The 12313-nt window shown below is 45.0% G+C and overlaps 2 protein-coding genes across 2 annotated transcripts; one reads left to right on the forward strand and one right to left on the reverse strand.

Moving 5' to 3' along the window:
- The first annotated feature begins 1273 nt into the window (after window positions 1-1273).
- LOC121551580 (lysoplasmalogenase) lies at window positions 1274-3379 on the forward strand. Its single transcript, XM_045205061.1, has 3 exons — window positions 1274-1500; window positions 1815-2058; window positions 2192-3379. Exons 1-3 carry the CDS (start codon window positions 1450-1452, stop codon window positions 2644-2646), a joined length of 750 nt encoding a protein of 249 aa, XP_045060996.1. The 5' UTR covers window positions 1274-1449; the 3' UTR covers window positions 2647-3379.
- On the reverse strand, window positions 3317-10612 carry LOC123481001 (hsp70-binding protein 1-like). Its single transcript, XM_045205060.1, has 8 exons — window positions 10537-10612; window positions 8966-9081; window positions 8643-8839; window positions 6965-7189; window positions 6557-6712; window positions 6088-6184; window positions 5879-5990; window positions 3317-4531 (listed from the first exon to the last, which is right to left on the reverse strand). The coding sequence occupies exons 1-8, from the start codon at window positions 10561-10563 to the stop codon at window positions 4451-4453; spliced, it is 1011 nt and encodes a 336-aa protein (XP_045060995.1). The 5' UTR covers window positions 10564-10612; the 3' UTR covers window positions 3317-4450.
- Window positions 10613-12313: the final 1701 nt, after the last annotated feature.

Consider the following 12313-nt stretch of genomic DNA (forward strand, 5'->3'; position numbering starts at 1 on the left):
TAAGATACAGTAGAATATTATAGAATAGAATGCAGTATATACATATGAGATGAGTAGTGCAAGATAGTTTGCCCCCGATAATGCGTTCGGCAGACCGCACCACCCTCTGGAGAGCCCTGCGGTTGCGGGCGGTGCAGTTGCCGTACCAGGTGGTGATATAGCCCGACAGGATGCTCTCAATTGTGCATCTGTAAAAGTTTGTGAGGGTTTTAGGTGCCAAGCCAAATTTCTTCAGCCTCCTGAGGTTGAAGAGGCGCTGTTGCGCCTTCTTCACCACACTGTCTGCATGGGTGGACCATTTCAGTTTGTCGGTGATGTGTACGCCAAGGAACTTTAAGCTTTCCACCTTCTCCACTGCGGTCCCGTCGATGTGGATAGAGGGGTGCACCCTCTGCTGTTTCCTGAAGTCCACGATCATCTCCTTTGTTTTTGTTGACGTTGAGTGAGAGGTTATTTTCCTGGCACCACACTCCCAGAGCCCTCACCTCCTCCCTGTAGGCTGTCTCGTCATTGTTGGTAATCAAGCCTACTACTGTTGTGTCGTCTGCAAACTTGATGATTGAGTTGGAGGCGTGCTTGGCCACGCAGTCATGGGTGAACAGGGAGTACAGGAGGGGGCTGAGCAAGCACCCTTGTGGGGCCCCAGTGTTGAGGATCAGCGAAGTGGAGATATTGTTTCCTACCTTCACCACCTGGGGGCGACCCGTCAGTAAGCCCAGGACCCAGTTGCACAGGGTGGGGTTCAGACCCAGGGCCCCAGTTCAGAGTCATGTGTCCTACTGAACACAGCCTGGTTCAGAGTCATGTGCCCTACTGAACACAGCCCAGTTCAGAGCCATGTGTCCTACTGAACACAGCCCAGTTCAGAGTCATGTGTCCTACTGAACACAGCCTGGATCAGAGCCGTGTGTCCTACTGAACACAGCCCGGTTCAGAGCCATGTGTCCTACTGAACACAACCTGGTTCAGAGTCATGTGTCCTACTGAACACAGCCTGGTTCAGAGTCATGTGTCCTACTGAACACAGCCTGGTTCAGAGTCATGTGTCCTACTGAACACAGCCTGGTTCAGAGTCATGTCTTAATACATGGCTCTGGCCCAGTTCAACTTCACCCTCCAGTTATCTGGTCTAGTTGGATGGGCAAAGGGTCACTACTGGCAGAGTTGAAAATGAAAACTGAGAGGAGGAGGAGACACTGGGCATTGATTATGACTGAGCAATCTGACAGATAACGTGTCACTGTGATTGGTCCAAAGTTCAATGTCGACCGGCACCAAGAGACAGGGGACACACTCAGACGGACTGACCCAGAGTGGAGTGGAGGGTGGGAAAGAGAGAGAGAAGTACAGAGGAAAATAGAAACACATGAAATACTCTGGAAGGAGGCAGGACTGAGGAAAGGAAACAGCCCAGATACATACAGGCCTTGGTTCTGTGTTGTGAGAGAGATGGACATCCTTGAAACAGCCGCCTATGACCGAAGACAGCGCAGGAACACGGTATGATCGTACCCTCTAATCACACACACACGCATAGACACTCTCACACACATACACACAACACACACACACATACACATTTTTGTGTTTGCATTTAAAACCATCATGTAAATCTGTAATATCACCTACCTCCCTTCTTCTTCTCCCCTCTCTCTCTCCCTCTCTCTCTCTCTCCCCCTCTCTCTCTCTCTCTCTCCCTCTCTCCCTCTCTCTCCCCCTCTCTCTCTCTCTCTCCCCCTCTCTCTCTCTCTCTCCCCTCTCTCTCTCTCTCTCTCACCCCTCTCTCTCTCTCCCTCTCTCCCTCTCTCTCTCAGTACTGTGTTCTGTTTCTCTCTCTTTCTCCATTCTTCCTGGCCATCGCTGCCTACTTCTATCTGTGGATCCCTGACTCCTCCCCCTCCGTCCTCGCTGCAGCTATTAAGGCCGCCCCTGTCATCTCATTGGCTCTCCTGGTGCTGAGCTACAAAGGGGGCAGGAGTCTCCTCGGCGTTGCGGGGGGCCTTATCTTCTCGGCAGGCGGCGACTATTGTCTTATATGGCCCGAGCTGTTTCTCCATGGTAACAAGAGCTTTTTCTACTGCTACTGATAAAGTCCTGCAGACATGGCAGATAGCCTAGAGGTTAGAGAGGGCAAGCCAGGTGGAATATGGACAATAAAGTAATTTTGTTCTCTCTCTAATCCTCCAATCAGGAATGGCCTCCTTCGCCTTGGCCCACCTGCTCTACTCCCTCACCTTCCTCTCCACTCGTTACTCCTCCCTCAGCCCCTCCTCTTCCCTGTCCTACTTCTTCTACCTGCTCCTGTGGCTGCTGGGGGGAGGCATCTACGCCTACATCTTCCCTTTCCTGCAGAAGACGCCGGACGCGGCCGCCCTGACTCCCGGTGTCGGGGTGTACGTGGCTCTGATAGTTCTGATGGCTACGTTGGCGGTTCGCACCCGCCGCCCGCTGATCATGATGGGCAGTTTGATCTTCATGACCTCTGACCTGACGCTGGCGCTGCAGACCTTCAAAGTGACAGAGCCCCTGGAGCATGGCAGGCACATCGTCATGACGACGTACTACCTGGCACAGCTGCTGATCGCCGTGGGCGACATCAAGGCCGTGGAGGGCGGGGTCGAGTTTGCCAAATGGAAGAAATCTTAGTTAAGGGGTCATCCCAGATATGGGCTAGGTCCCAATTCTCCACCCTTCTCCCCAAGTGTTCAAATAACTGCACACTTTCTCACATGGATTTTACAATGGTGGAAACTCCCTTCAGCCAATGCTTACTTATACTAATCCCATGCTTTTAAATGACAGGGAATGTTCAAGTGCACATTTCTGGAAAGGGGTGGAAAATCGGGACGTTGCCATGGAAGGCAAAGTTGGGACTACTGCTCTCTGACTAGTTGGCAGCTTTAGGAACTTCAGGCTGTCTGTAGAGAGGAGACTGAGGAAGAAAATAAGTTAAAAAAGGAAGATTCCCCCTAAAGAAAATCTGCTTTATTAAATAAAACCTCAGAGTATCAGGACAGTCTGACCCTGTCCGTTTGTTCAGAAAGCTCAGGGATGGGAAACGTAATCACTCTCAAAATTCATAGACAGCTACAAGGACTGACATGAGATCGACACAATAGTATTTTCAATAGTCCAGAATAAAGTTCAATTTAGTCAAGAATGATTTTTCTGTCTGTGAACTCAGTCCTATGGTCTTAAAGAAAACATTTGAGATGTGATACACTTCCCTTGTCTTAGTTGTGATATATCAAACACATTCAGTATAACGGTCTGTTGATATGAAGAGATTACTCTCAGAAATGAAGTCACGCATGAAAAAAGAAAATGTGTATTTATTCATGATGAAAATGGGGATGTAAAATAAACAAAGTTGATGTTTCTCACTGTTACATCCTTCATGTTATTTCAGACGTAAGAACTCTGCAAAAGTCATCCATTATGTTCATAGACACATAAGACAGAAACATCTCAACAAAACATTGACAAATGGTAGATATTCTGAATGAAAGAAAGTCATTAACAAAGCCAAACACAAGAAGCCAATAAAAATAATAAATTGGGAGTTAAACGAGATAAAAATCGATTCTAATAAAACATCCGACAAATGATGCTAAATGGGTAACACTATTTTACAGCCTAATTACCTGGTATATAAATATATTTAGAAAAAAAACTTATTTTATGTAGTTTAACAGTGTAATTACTTTATATTACCCAATAACTAGTTCAGTTACTTAAATAATTTTTACGAATACAAGAGGATACCAATTATTACCAAGTAACGTCACAATATGCCAGATCAAGAAATGGTGACAGGGCTGTAAAATAGCGTTATCACTAAATGTTACATCTGATATTTTAAAGAATATGTATGGAATCTGAGGTTTTGTTGGGCACACTCAGAATCCAAAAGGCCAAGGCTTCTCTAATCTCTTTTCTCCACCAGCATAAAAGCAACCTATGGGAGTATGTCACGAAGCAGGATCAGCTAACATTCCTAAATGTTCAGAAATGACTTACGGTACTATCGGAAAATAAAATATTGTATCTTTATTTAACCAGGAAAACACCTTTGAAGTTAGAAACCTCTTTTGCAAGGGGGGCCTGGCAAGAAGTCAGCAGGAAGTAGTTAGGGTGTAGATACAATACATAATGATATATTGTATATGTATATATATATATAGACTGGACATGGTATAAGTGACTCGACACAAGAGATATATCTGAAGTTTATCTACGTCAGCTGGCTAACCTGGTGACAGTGCTTTGTGAAGCACGCTCTGCTCTCGAAAGCCTGCTACACTCTTGGATCCAGCCACCCTGTAACATGGGTCTTGATGGACAGCGACATCAGCATATTTTCCTCAAGGAGAGTTAATTTCTTTCAAATGTATGTCCTATGTCTCCTATCCAATGACGGCACTACAGGAGAAGGAGGACCAGATGGATTCTAGCGATCCATTCCACTGTCGTCAGGTTGCCGCCCGCAAAAACAAGCAGAACGCAAGCGTTTGCAGAACTCCAACTCTTCCTATAAAGGAGGAGATAAGAGGGGGAGAAAACTGTGAAGGAAATAGGACAAGTTTCTAGCCTAGTGGCAAATAAGTCAAAAAAATATGCCTAGCAAAAGATGGGGGGGAATCATAATACATTATTCAATGTCATTAGTGATGCATCTGGAGAGAGGAGAAATACATGGGGAGTGACAGAGGGATGGTATTAGAGAGATATAGGGAGACATGGGGAGTGACAGAGGGATGGTATTAGAGAGATAGAGGGGCGGTATTAGAGAGATATAGGGAGACATGGGGAGTGACAGAGGGATGGTATTAGAGAGATATAGGGAGACATGGGGAGTGACAGAGGGGCGGTATTAGAGAGATATAGGGAGACATGGGGAGTGACAGAGGGGTGGTATTAGAGAGATATAGGGAGACATGGGGAGTGACAGAGGGGCGGTATTAGAGAGATTTAGGTTAATGGGTAACATGGGGAGTGACAGAGGGGCGGTATTAGAGAGATTTAGGTGGGAGACATGGGAGTGACAGAGGGATGGTGATTAGAGAGATTTAGGTTAATGGGGATAACATGGGGAGTGACAGAGGGATGGTATTAGAGAGATTTAGGTTAATGGGTAACATGGGGAGTGACAGAGGGACGGTATTAGAGAGATTTAGGTTAATGGGTAACATGGGGAGTGACAGAGGGGCGGTATTAGAGAGATTTAGGTTAATGGGTAACATGGGGAGTGACAGAGGGATAATATTAAGGCTTCCGCATGCTTTGGCTGGCGCCTAGCCGAACCGAACGAGTGTGCCTTAAAAGACCTTCGCTTCAAAAACGAGAAAAAAGTGGCAACAGTACCGTTTGTCCATGTTGAGATGCCGTAGCCAGTATACACGTCCTCAAAATAGTCCGAATTAATCTAAGATAACTCAAGAAATCTGTCATTACTTTTGAAGTTTTTGCAGAGAATACCTTAGTAGCGTAATTTTTCATTAACTAGGATGTTTGGTGCAGTATTTGTTAAGTGAAAAAATGTGCACGTGAACGAGTCGTCTGTTGTTGAATGATAAACACTTCATTTAAGAATCCCTACTGTTGACCAATGACCGACGAAGGGGTCTAGACTTCCACTACCGAAATTCGGCTTGCCTCGAGAAAAAACTGTTGTGTGCATGAACAGCCGAAAAAACCCTTGCCGAAGACAAGAAACGTCACACAATGTTGTCATAATAAATACCCGAACTGTTCCGGATGGGAAGCATGCAGAAGCCTTTAGAGAGATGGAGAGGTTCATGGGTAACATGGTAAGTGAAAAAGGAATGGTATTAGAGATGATGGAGAGGAGTGGAGAAACATGTGTAGGGGTACCAACCTGACACTCCTCTCTCCCCTGCAGATCTTTAGCCCGCTGGTTGAGCATCTCCTCCAGCCCCAAGGTAGAGCTCTGACAGTCCCTCAGACCCAGAGGACTCTCCTCCACCAGGCTAGAGACAGAGAGAGTTGTTTTATTGAAGCGCCATTGAGAAGACATGGCAAGTCGATTTTCAAGCCATTTTCCCTTTGTGTGTTCACATGTATTACCAGCAGAGGGCGCCGAGCACATGCTCGTGGAAGGAGGAGTGAGGCGTGCGAAGAACGGACACCAGCTGTTGCACCATACCCATGGAGAGAACTGTCTCTGAGAGAGGGAGAGGGAGAGATATTACATTGCCACACAAGGACACATATTTCTTTAGTTATGATACAAATAATACTGTTAAATTCATTTTTTACAAAGCATGATACTCTCATAAATAATATAATATGCCATTTAGCAGACGCTTTTATCCAAAGCGACTTAGTCATGCGTGCATCAATTTTTTTTTTGGGTGTATGGGTGGTCCCGGGGATTGAACCCACTACCCTGGCGTTACAAGCGCCGTGCTCTACCAGCTGAGCTACAGCTGGTAGAGCACAGCTACAAATAGCAACACACAGAAGCAAACAGAGACAGTCTCCAAATGAGTCTCGCTGTCAAGACTGAGAAAGAGGGTGTCCATAACAGAGTCACCTTTATGCTCTGGGTGGACTGTGAGCAGGTTGAGGAGTAAGAAAGACGACTTGGTCCTCAGTTTCTCGTTGTCAGACTGCATGCCTCTCATCAGCACAGAGAAGCCATCGTGGGACAGGAAGGCCCCGAGACCTACTTCCTGCTCACGCACCAGACCTGATGGAGAGAGAGAGAGAAAGAGAGAAGACAGAAAGAGTTACTGTGTGGTACTTCACTGATGCTCAAATCTAAATGACCTCCTATCAACTACACTCCGGCCAGTGGCACTTCATTTAGATCTGAGAGGATCAGGCGATATTAGCAATATTGTAAACTTGCCCTTTGATAGGCTAGAGTAATCTCTCACTGATTCAGGAATTGTGCAATGGTGGAATGTGTTCCCCATACTATCCAAGGGGCAACACTTACAGGAAACAGCGTAGAGGGCCTTCACTCGAACTGTGGGGTGGGGATCGGAGTCGGTCAGCTGTAGGAGTTTGGGTAGCGCGCCCTTGCTGAGTAAGTGGCACTGCACTTCGGGCATGTTCTGGGCACAGGAGGCAATGAGCTGGGCACCACGCCACCTCACGCTGCCCTGAGGATGGTTCAAGCACTGTGACATACACAGGTCCAGTCCACCCAGGGTCATCAGGTCTGACACACACAGACAGACACAGACAAAGACAGATTACAATGGACACAGTTTTATTATTAATGAATATAACTTGTGTCATTCATGTCCATGTTGATCTGTCTGTATTTACTGGAATATCAGTAATATACAGTGCATTCAGAAAGTATTCAGACCCCTTGACTTTTTCACCTTTTGTTATGTTACAGCCTTATTCTAAAATTGTTTAAATATTTGTTTTTCCTAATCAATCTACACACAATAACCCATAATGACAAAGACAACAGGTCTTTTAGAAATGTCTGCAAACGTATTAAAAATAAAAAACACGAATACCTTATTTACATAAGTATTCAGACCCTTTGCTATGAGACTCGAAAATTGAGCTCAGGTGCATCCTGTTTCCATTGATCATCCTTGAGATATTTCTACAACTTGATTGGAGTCCACCTGTGGTAAATTCAATTGATTGGACATGATTTGGAAAGACACACACCTGTCTATATAAGGTCCCACAGTTGACAGTGCATGTCAGAGCGAAAACCAAGCCATGAGGTCAAAGGAATTGTCCGTAGAGCTCCGATACAGGATTGTGTCGAGGCACAGATCTGGGGAAGGGTACCAAAAAAATGTCTGCAACATTGAAGGTCCCCAAGAACACAGTGGCCTCCATCATTCTTAAATGGAAGAAGTTTGGAACCACCAAGACTGTTCCCGTGGGCCGCCGGCCAAACGAGCAATTGGGGGAGAAGGGCTTGGTCAGGGAGGTGACCAAGAACCCGATAGTCAATCTGACAGAGCTCCAGAGTTCTCTGTGGAGATGGAAGAATCTTCCAGAAGGACAACCATCTCTGAAGCACTCCACCAATCAGGCCTTTATGGTAGAGTGGCCAGACAGAAGCCACTTCTCAGTATAAGGAGTGAAGGCCCGCTTGGAGTTTGCCAAAAGGCACCTAAAGACTCTCAGACCATGAGAAGTAAGACTAGCTGGTCTGATGAAACCAAGATTGAACCTTTGGCCGAATGCCAAGCGACGCCTGGAGGAAACGGCAACAGGTGAGTGGTGGCAGCATTATGTGTGGGGATGTTTTTAGAGGCAGGGACTGGGAGACAGAGGGTCGAGGGAAAGATTAACGGAGCAAAGGTACAGAGAGATCCTTTGATGAAAACCTGCTCAGAGCGCTAGGACCTCAGACTGGGGCGAAGGTTCACCTTCCAACAGGAAACAACCTAAGCACACAGCCAAGACAACGCAAGAGTGGCTTCAGGACAAGTCTCTGAATGTCCTTGAGTGGCCCAGCCAGAGCCCCACTGAAGCGATTAAATGCTGGAGAGACCGAAAATAGCTGAGCAGAACATCCCCATCAACCGACAAGAGCGTGAAAGGATCTGCAGAGAAGAATGGTAGAAACTCCCCACATACAGGGTGCCAAGTTGTAAACAAAAAGGTTAATCACTTCCGTTGTTGGATGCTACCTGGATTGTCCAGGTTCTCACACAGCTCTGAGAGAAATAGTGCCCCTTGTCCCCCCCACCCCTCCCTCTCCCCTCTCCCCTCGCACACCCTCCATCTCTCAGCAGGACAGCATACACTCCCCATCGTTCCACCCTCGCTGTTCTGTCCTTTAGCCACTTCTGCAAGAGCTCTTTCAACCATTCTTTTTCGTAACAAAAAGAGTGACATTACGGTCAATGTACAATTGGTTGTCAATGTAAAAGTTGCTGTGAGATCTGCTAATCTACACAGCGCATCTGCAATTAAGAAGACTGAAGGTGAATAAGAAGGAAAACCCCTGACAGGGTTCAGAGAGGGCGGGTCCATCGCAGCAGAGCCAGCCTCCACAGCCAATCGAAGGACACCCTGGAGGTTTTGGGGATGTCTCCTGTTGCGTTGGTTTTGCCATGATGCTCTGTGCTGATGAGAAAAATGGGTGAAATTATTCCAGAACCTGTTTGTAATGTATTACTACCCAAATTTGGCACTGAATTGTGGGCAGAAAGCAAAATCAACTATGCACTAGTAAAGTAATATTAAGTTCTGACATAGATCAGTATTATGCTATAGTCTATTGCTAACTTTGAATTACTAATTGTAATTGTAGCTAGATCTCCAGGAAGCAGCTAAGGGGCATGTAAAGAGCTGCAGGTTCCTGACCCCTGACACATTCCATTCTCAAATGAATCCAACTAACCATAGCCCGATTTGGTATTAAAGTGGCTGTAACTAGCTAGCTAAGTGATTAAAAATATGATTTTTTTTATCCCGGATACTAGGCCTAACTAACTGCGAGCAAGTTGTTGGCTATTAAAGTTGTCACATAAATATCAAGCACATACAGAATAACGTTAGGTGGGTAGGTTGAGCTATTTTGAGAGCTACAGCAAAGGTATTGGGTAGGCTACAAAGCCAGAGAGAAGGCTATGCTCCTAGCTACTGTTAGCTCAGTAAACAAGTCTGACAGTTTGACTTAGCTGGGCTGCTCTTTTTACTTTTGTGTCTCATACACTTGCCCGTTTGTTAAAGACGCCGACTGTCACAACGTTAAAGTTGGTTCTTATTTCGCTGCCCTTTAATATATACAAGAACGTAAGGTACAGAACATTCTAGCTAGTTGAGTGGCAAGCATTGCAGAGCGTTGAATCATCATGCGTTTCAGGGGCAGCCATTCTTCTTCTTCTGTGGGTTTTATGGTGGACTACAACTCAAAACGGGTATTGCCGCCACCAACTGGACGGTTGAAACCAAAACAATGTGAAAAAATAAAATCATAGTGATAGGGAAACAAACTTAATCCACCCAAATAAAAAATAGTACATTTAAAAAAAAACAAAAAACCCACTCTTCCTTCTGTCAACTCTCCATACCTCCCTTCTCAGGCTCTAGGGCCGAGAGGGTGGTAGGCTTGAGACAATATTCATGTAACTCCTTGCAAGAAAGGGAGAGACTCCACATCAAAAAACAAAAGAACAGATAGACTCTCACTTTTTCTTCATTCACCACACGATTACGACGTGATATCACTCCAGGAATATTTCATCTCTTCAACATCTACTTCCCACAAGGTCCAGATATAACCCCATTGTGGGGTGCCCCGTTCCTAAGAGACACACACGACACTCAAAGTATAAATCGGGTGAGATGTAAATTCTTGATCCTCAGAAGCACAACAAATCTAAACCAGCCTGCCTCTCGTGATCCTCACAGCCTTCACTCTACCCAGCACTCTCTCCACCAGTTTGGATATCCCAAATGGATTCCTCAAGATTGGGTAATTGGATCAGCTGCTCCTCATTTACAAACTGTACTCCTACAAGATACGAAGTGACATTCTCATCACTCCCTTTTCCTTTCTTTTGGACAATATTCTACCTCCATTAGATTCAGAATCCACTTCATCGTCCGCTTCCGCCATCTTTTTTCTTCTTCAGGGGGCAGCCATGCTGAATTTTGCAGTTACCGTAAAGCCATTAATTAAAGAGAAAATGTATTTGGTAAAGCCTGTAATGCACCATAGAACTCGTTCCATTTTCATCACTGCTCTATTTACTTCATATAAAGTAGGATACTGTAGATATGGATTCATGTTTTTGTTCAATTGCTGTGTTGATAGTTGCAATTTGAACCACATAACTAGAATGAGATTCTATGTCTATGGTTTGAACACCTCATATTACTTAAATTAGGGTTGTGAAAAAGATGAAGGAAGCAGATGATGAAGTTAGGGTATATTAACTACAGAGTCAGTGCATTTATCCCAAGACCAATGCAGTGTGATCATTGTAAAGCTTTTGGTCATGTTTCAAGTGTTTGCAGAGGGGAGAAGCCGAGATGTCCAAGTTGTGGAAAATATCATATAATGTGTTACAAAAGTGATGAAAATGTGACATGTTGCAATTGTGGTGGGAACCATGAAGACACGTCTTTCGAATGCCCAACAAGGGTGAAAGAGAACGATGTGGCCAAAGTCAGGGCTGTCCAGAGCATTTCATATGCAGCAGCTGTTAAAAGGGTTGAGGGTTTGAATGGTGTACCTGAAGAGTCCATGGTGGTGGATAGGCCTTCACTGCAGGCTGCAGGGGTTGCCTTTCACCAGCAAGATCCTGAAAATTTTAAAGGTTAAGAAGGTGGACTTTGGGTACTTTATAGCTATGGTAATTAATGGCACTGCCAAGGCGGAGAGAAGGTCAGGAGGATAGAAATCAGTGTGGATGCGGTGGAGCGGTTCTGGGGCGGAAAAATTTCTTGCCAAGGAGTAATGGAATATGTCACAAGTCAGTACAGGAATGTACTATTTTTGTAAATGTACTATTTTTATTTGGTTTGATTAAGATAGTTTCCCTATTAAGTATGGATTTTCTTTTTACCTTGTTTTGGTTTCAACCCGTCCAGTTGGTGGGGGCAATACACCTTTTGGGATTGTAGTCCGCCATAAAACCCACAGAAGAAGAAGAAATGGTCACCATGTAGTAACGTAACGTTCATCCGCTTGTCAGTCCAAGATGGCGGCGCTCGTTGGGCTTCGTGCATGTTTCTCCGGTTAGTTAAAGTTATACAACGTATTCACAACCAATATTGTAATTTACTGCGTTCAATTATTAATAACCTTTATTTTCCATTGTAATTTTTTGCCTTTTAATCGCGAAGAAACGTATGTGGGGTTTAAATGAACCTTAGTGAGCATGGATGCTGTAGCAGGCTAGCCGCTCGGCTCGTTCCGCAGGCAGAGCAAGGTCACGTTAAATAATATTAGTTAAACTAGCTATCTCTTGCGTTGTGAAAACGTTAGGCCTATCAAAAACGTGTCAGATACAGTTGAAAACGAAATTATTTTTCTAACGTTGTAGCTAGCGTCAGAAACATTTGCATTTTGAAAGAATGACATACAGGGAACAGTAATGTGTATAGAAGTAGCCTAGGTTATGACAGATAACAAGCCTATGCACATTAACGTTAGGTATGACCTAGCTTCGTTCCGCAACATAGCTAAGGGGTTTTGTTGGGACATTGGTCTTATGGGTTTTATATAATAAGCCCAATGTCTCAACATAATCCCTTATGTTGCGGGACGAAGCTAGATAGCCCTAAGCCATGTCTGTACACCTTGTGATATTTAGCTAGCGACTTCTCTTGACACTCAACTGTCTCG

The sequence above is a fragment of the Coregonus clupeaformis genome, chromosome 19 (genome assembly GCF_020615455.1).
Source record: "Coregonus clupeaformis isolate EN_2021a chromosome 19, ASM2061545v1, whole genome shotgun sequence".
Taxonomy (NCBI): domain Eukaryota; kingdom Metazoa; phylum Chordata; class Actinopteri; order Salmoniformes; family Salmonidae; genus Coregonus; species Coregonus clupeaformis.